Raw genomic sequence first — 6,556 nt, forward strand, 5'->3', positions numbered from 1 at the left:
TACTGTATGTAAATAAGGTATTTCTGTTTTTTATTTATAATACATTTGCTAAAATTTCTAAACCGGTTTTTGCTTTGTCATTATGGGGTGTTGTGTGTAGATTGATGAAATAACAACAACTATTTAATCCATTTTAGAATGAGGCTGTAAATTAACAAAATGTGGAAAATGTATGACTGTATATGATCATATTGTTGCACCACGGTGTGGTYTATGTTACTGATCCATTCCCTTCGCTGTGTTTTCCTGCACGTAGAGTTGGTAGGACCCCTCCAGTGAGCTGTGCCCTGTGTATCCCCTTTGTCCAGATATGGAGGACCCCCCCATMGCCATGGCCTCTCGGGCACCCAGGATCCGCCACTGCTCCCAGAGCGAGAATAKCCCGGCCTCTGACGTGTTCTCAGCATCCAGTGACCTGGAACCCCAGGGACCTCCGCTCCCCCGCAGCAGCAGCGCTTCTGACATCATGGAGCCCTTCATCGCTGAGAGGGTCAAAGGTGCACTTCCTGTCCCCGACTGTCCCCCCTCTCACTCCACCATCACCGTTGTCTTTGCCCCCCACGACGCCCACCACCCCCCTTGCTCCTCCCGCAGCCACTCCCTGCACCCCCCCAACCCCCACACAGCCCCAGGTAGCAGGGTGGCCCCTCTGGAAGTGGGGATAGGGGATAGCATCTATGACTACCTGTGGCAGGTGATAGGCCCCCGCCCCCCTGCCCCTGACTGGACATGTGGTGGAGCCTCCTTCTCCTCCACCCTCACCCAGTCCTCTGAGAGAGATGAGGAGGGGGAGATGCAGGGGGAGGAGGACCTACTTAGCTCTCTCAGGGAGTACSTGATGCACATAAGCCTGGAGGAGGGAGGTGAAGGGGGGGAGAGGGGTGGCCCTAGTGATGCTGTGGAGGGTCGCACTGTGATGGTACAGTCAGGGTCACAGCAGGTCAGGAGACAGGTCCAGGTAAGGCAGCATAGCATCTTAAAATCAGCAGAAGAGAACAGTACAGAGGCAGAGCAGCAGCCTGCTGAGAAGAGCATCTATGAGTGTTTGGAACAGAGTGATGACTCGGAGCTGATCAGCAGGGGGAGCTCTAGTCTTGACCAGCAGGTAACTACTCGGGGAACAGAGAATAGGGAAGAGCCCCACTTGGTCAGGCAAGACGCCACAGAGTGTGAGTATAATAATGAAACAGGAGGTTCAGGCCAACAGACCCCTCAGCCCCAGCAGCAGTCCTTCTCCCTCAACCTCCACCACTCCCTGAAGCCCAGGCTGGTCCGGGGTAGCCCCAAAAAGCGCCATGGGGGAGGGGTACACGTCAGCTTCCGGCCCTCCACAGAGTCTGTCCAGTTCCACAACCCTCTAGACTCCAAGGAGGCCCACTGGAGGACCAGGCTGCGCCGCCTCAGCCACTTCAGCAGCCACTCTGTAGGAGGGGTGGGGTCTGGAGGGGCTGGGGCAGGGTTGGGGGGGTCAAAGGGTAAAGAGAGGTCAGGAGGGGAGGGGGTGAGCGGAAGCGGGGAGCAGCCAGAACGGGAGGCCAGTGGAGTGGGGGGTCATGCGACAGAGCCAGGATGTGTCCGTCTGGGGCGCTCCTCCCTTCGGCCTCGTGGGACCCGGTCCAGGTCCCAGGATGCGGAGTCAGGGATCAGTCCTTCTCGGCAGCAGCAGGGGGCTCTGTTGGGCGGTGTGTATAAATCTGTGGTCCATGCTCTCTCCAAGCCCAAGGCCCACGCCTCCGGCTCCGCGTCTCCCCAGCGGCACAGCAAAGCCCCCGGRGMGGCCACAGAGGCGCCCCTGAGGGACCTGTACACTCATGTATTGGGCTATTTCGGAAAGAAAGCACCAGGTGAGAGACTTGAGGAGCATCGCTGTGCTCCAAGGCACTACCACAACATGGAAAAACAAAACTACAAAATGAAACAAAAACACAAAGCACCACCGTTCTATCTCCTCCATCTTTTTCAGTTATTTTTATTAACTGTTTTTGCTGAATGCGGATTGAATTGAAGCTTTTTTTTTCTATTTTTTTCCTGTTTTAAAGTAGCAGACACGATCCCCAAAAAGAACCAAAGGCCCCTCCTCCTGGGATGGCTCTCCCCTCCTCCTCCTACAGCTTCTTGGACTAAATCTCTTCTGCCCCTCCTCTTCCTTCCCTGAATGATGCATGCGGCCTCACACCTCCCSCTCCGCCTTCTCTATCATAGCAGCTCAACACCGTACAACACATTCACTGCTCACACTGAGGGCAAATCTACAGGCCAAAACTGGCTATCTAACTCACTTACATTGATAAATTGACACAGAACACATAGTGTAGCATGATACTGGTCTATGAAGTCCATTTCTTCCATGTATGAAACTGGGAAATGTATCTGTGTCCTCTAGTCTAAGCTGATGCTCTAATAACATGTCAATATACCTCCAAACAGGTGGGGGCAGTATAACCCTTCTGATGGAGAATAGGATTTCAGCACCACGCATTGAGCTGGGCCCTCTTGAGTCACTTCAATGACACTCTACCACAAAGTCCAATGTCTCTTATTTTTTCTTCCACTAAATTTCACTGGCGTAGCTAGATACTATTTTAACATTGGCAGTTGACACAGCTTGCCATAATCTTTGGGTTAGCAGAACATGCAGTAGTGGCTTCTTAGGGCAGTAGAAACACACYTTTTTAATGGCAGGTCACTAGTTTAGAACTTAAACACAGTTGAAAGTTCAAACTAACCAGAGAAATGTCACGGGATGGGGACATACTCTATGCCCTCTGCTTCTCTTTGACAATCCAGCTCAACATTTAAGTGAATACAATAACTACTAATTAATGTATCATGGCCTTCATATGTATGCTGCCTCATCTTTCAGTTTCCCTTGGCTACCCAGTTAACACACTAACTGACTGACCACTCCCTCGCCCAACCACAGTGCAGTTTACATAGCTAGACTAACTGGACTGGCCGCTCCTCACCCAACACAGTGCAGTTTACATAGCTAGACTAACTGATTGGCCGTCCTCACCAACCACAGTGCAGTTTACATAGCTAGACTAACGACTGACGCTCCCTCACCAACCACAGTGAGTTTACATAGCTAGACTAACTGACTGGCCGTCCTCACCCAACACAGTGCAGTTTAACTAGCTAGACTAACTGACTGACCGCTCCCTCCAAACCACAGTGCAGTTTACATAGTAGACTAACTGACTGACCGCTCCTCACCAACCACAGTGCAGTTTCATAGAGACTAACTGACTGACCGCTCCCTCACCCAACCACAGTGCAGTTTACATAGGTAGATAATCCTGTTCTGTGGTGTGCTGTACTCATAGCTTAGCTAGACAAGTTCTCTTCTCGCCTGCTCTCTTGGCGGTGCCTGTTGAGTAACTCCTGCATCGCTTTACTGGTTGGACTCAGTTGTGTTGGTTGGATTTTCTTTAAGGTTGTTTCGTTGAGAATTGTGTAGCAGTTACCTTAATTCTTAATCTCTATTTAACAGCACATACAACACCACAGTTACCTTACTTTATTGACTGATACTTTTACACAGGCATACATTTCTGAACTTAAAATMATCCACTGCCTATAGGAATGACATGCATTCAATATTTTAGTCCAATGGTCTTGTATTGTGTTGAGGAGYTCTGTATGATAAAGATGTGAAGATGCTTGTAGCTGTGTGTGTCGGTATCTTCTGACAGTGGGGTGACGTGTATGTCCTTTGCTCTCTGCCTGGACACAGGCAACAAAGAGGACCCTTGTCAGACGATGCGTGCTGTGTCCAGTGATAACGGCAACCAAAACTTTGGAGACCTGATGGACGAATTTATCCAAGAGCGTCTGCGAGCGAGAGGCACCTCTGTAAGTCACCTTTCAATTTTCTTTTTCCATTTCTCATGCACGCGCGTGCACACACACACACAATTTCTGAGCTGAGTGWATAAGTGACTGTTCTCAGCTCATGCTCTCTATATGTTTAGTCCAAACATTAGAGTACTAACTTCTCCTCTCTACCTCTCTCTGCAGGGCATGACGAGGCGTGGCAGTAGCCCCGGTAGTCTGGAGATCCCCAAAGACCTGCCGGAGCTCCTGGACCGTCAGAACGTCACACAACCCATGGACGACCCCGGTGTGCCCTCTGAGTGGACCTCCCCCGCCAGCAGCAGCGACGTCATCAGCTCCGACAGCCAATCAGACTCCTTCAARGCCTTCCAGTACGCCAACTGCAAGTTGGAAAGTAAGTGACATCACCACAGCTGACGTCACATCTCGTTAAATCAGGTTATAAATCATGATATCATGATAGCTCACTCTTGCTTTGCATGCATATTGGTTGTGTAAAAAACCTGGTTCTGTAACTAAGTAACATAGTAGTGGAGTGGATCGGAGTGGGAGTGGATCGGAGTGGGAGTGGATCGGAGTGGGAGTGGATCGGAGTGGGAGTGGATCGGAGTGGGAGTGGATCGGAGTGGGAGTGGATCAGAGTGGGAGTGGATCAGAGTGGGAGTGGATCAGAGTGGGAGTAGATCGGAGTGGGAGTAGATCGGAGGGGGCGTGAATTGTACATTGCGCTTGACATGCTGGAGGACTACTACTTGTACTGACCACTGGGTGGCACTATGCTGTTAGATTTCAGCTTTGGTCCGGATGGCTGTGGTGCGGGGTCTTTGGACCAGGATAACGCTAGCCTTGGAGGGGTTCCCCAGACTGCAGAGGAACAGGAGCTGTCCAGCCTCACGACCCTGCACATAGATTCAGAGACCAGCAGTCTGAGCCATCACGGCCTGTCTGCAGACGCGCATCACATCACAGGTCCAGAGAGAGGAGAGACACACCAACACAACACAACACACACACACACACACACACACACACACACACACACACACACACACACACACACCCACACACACACAGACTCCAGAGACCAGCAGTCTGAGCCAGCAAGGCCTGTTTCTTCAAGATACATCACAGGTCAGAGTTGCAGAATACACCATATCAGAAACAACATCGGCTTTCATAGTCCACATCACTCATCCTTTTATACATCTTAGTGACTTTCCCACATTAAAGAACTTTGATCATCTGGGAAAGCTCATAGAAATCCATGATAAAATATGGATTCAATCCAATAAATTATTATTATACAATGTCTACCTAATTCATTACATCAATCTCTGTGTGCCTCCATCCAGGTTCAGAGAGTGCGTCCCCGATGCATTCCCTGGGTGGTTCCTGCTCACAGAGCCCGTCTCCAGCCACCCTGACCGCTGAACACATAGGGATGCAGCACGAGGACCTGCAGCTGGATGAGAAACTACATCACTCTGTACTACACACTCCTGATGACCTGGGTAATACACACACACACCCACACTGCTCTCCATAGTAACTGGCTTATCTAGTCACTACCCAAACTTAAACGGTCCCTCACCTATCTGTCACACAACACAAACACACTACACACTCAGCCTTATTTACATACTAACAGTGTACTCAAAAGTGTTGTCCCCCTTCTCCCTCCTCTCAGAAACCAGTGAGTTTCCTACAGAGGACTGCAGTGTGATGGCCGGTGGCTCCCTGACCGGTTGGCACGCTGATGTTGCCACGGTGATGTGGCGGAGGATGCTAGGCATTCTGGGTGATGTGAACACCATTAAGGACCCAGAGATCCACGCGCAGGTCTTTGACTACCTTTGTGAGCTGTGGCAGAACCTGGCCAAGGTGAGGAACCATACTTGTACTCAATACAAGAATGGAAGTTACTGGATCAATGTATGTAAGACACTCATTCACAACATTAATTTACTCTTTCTGTCTCTCTCTCTCTCTTTCTCTCTCCTTTCTTTCTTTTTCTCCTATCTTCTCTCTCTCAATCTCTCTTTTCTTTCTTCTTTCTCCTTCCTCCCTCTCTCATCAGATCAGAGATAATCTTGGCATCTCTCTGGACAACCAGTCATCTCCTCCTCCCCCGGTCCTCATCCCTCCCCTCCGGATCCTCACCCCCTGGCTCTTCAAAGTAAGTATTACCTCTCACTGTTCCATTACGTTATAAAATACATGTATTTTGAGGGTAACATACAGTACCAGTCAAAAGTTTGGACACACCTACTCATTCAAGGGTTTTTCTTTATTTTTACTATTTTATACATTGTCGAATAATAGCGAAGGCATCAAAACTATGAAATAACACATATGGAATCATGTAGTTTCCAAAAAAGTGTTAAACAAATCAAAATAGATTTTACATTCTTCAAAGTAGCCACCCTTTGCCTTTGACAGCTTTGCACACTCTTGGCYTTCTTTCAACCAGCTTCACCTGGAATCCTTTTCCAACAGTCTTGAAGGAGTTCCCACATATGCTGAGCACTTGTTCCTGCTTTTCCTTCGCTCTGCGTTCCAACTCATCCCAAATCATCTCAATTGGGTTGAGGTCGGGTGATTGTGGAGGCCAGGTCATCTGATGCAGCACTCCATCACTCTCCTTCTTAGTCAAATAGCCCTTACACAGCCTGGAGGTGTGTTGGGTTATTGTCCTGTTGAAAAACAAATGATAGTCCCA

At 49.4% G+C, this 6,556-nt stretch overlaps 1 protein-coding gene across 1 annotated transcript in view; it reads left to right on the forward strand.

The window, feature by feature from the left end:
* Window positions 1-6,556, forward strand: part of ralgapa1 (Ral GTPase activating protein catalytic subunit alpha 1) — a 145,974-nt gene that overhangs the window by 57,921 nt on the left and 81,497 nt on the right. The window contains exons 19-25 of the mRNA XM_070443288.1: window positions 309-497; window positions 3,737-3,855; window positions 4,021-4,231; window positions 4,624-4,806; window positions 5,190-5,348; window positions 5,525-5,718; window positions 5,915-6,013. Coding sequence (XP_070299389.1) covers window positions 309-497; window positions 3,737-3,855; window positions 4,021-4,231; window positions 4,624-4,806; window positions 5,190-5,348; window positions 5,525-5,718; window positions 5,915-6,013 — 1,154 coding nt within the window. The remainder of the gene's footprint in view (window positions 1-308; window positions 498-3,736; window positions 3,856-4,020; window positions 4,232-4,623; window positions 4,807-5,189; window positions 5,349-5,524; window positions 5,719-5,914; window positions 6,014-6,556) is intronic.

Source organism: Salvelinus sp. IW2-2015, linkage group LG4q.2 (assembly GCF_002910315.2).
Source record: "Salvelinus sp. IW2-2015 linkage group LG4q.2, ASM291031v2, whole genome shotgun sequence".
NCBI lineage: Eukaryota > Metazoa > Chordata > Actinopteri > Salmoniformes > Salmonidae > Salvelinus > Salvelinus sp. IW2-2015.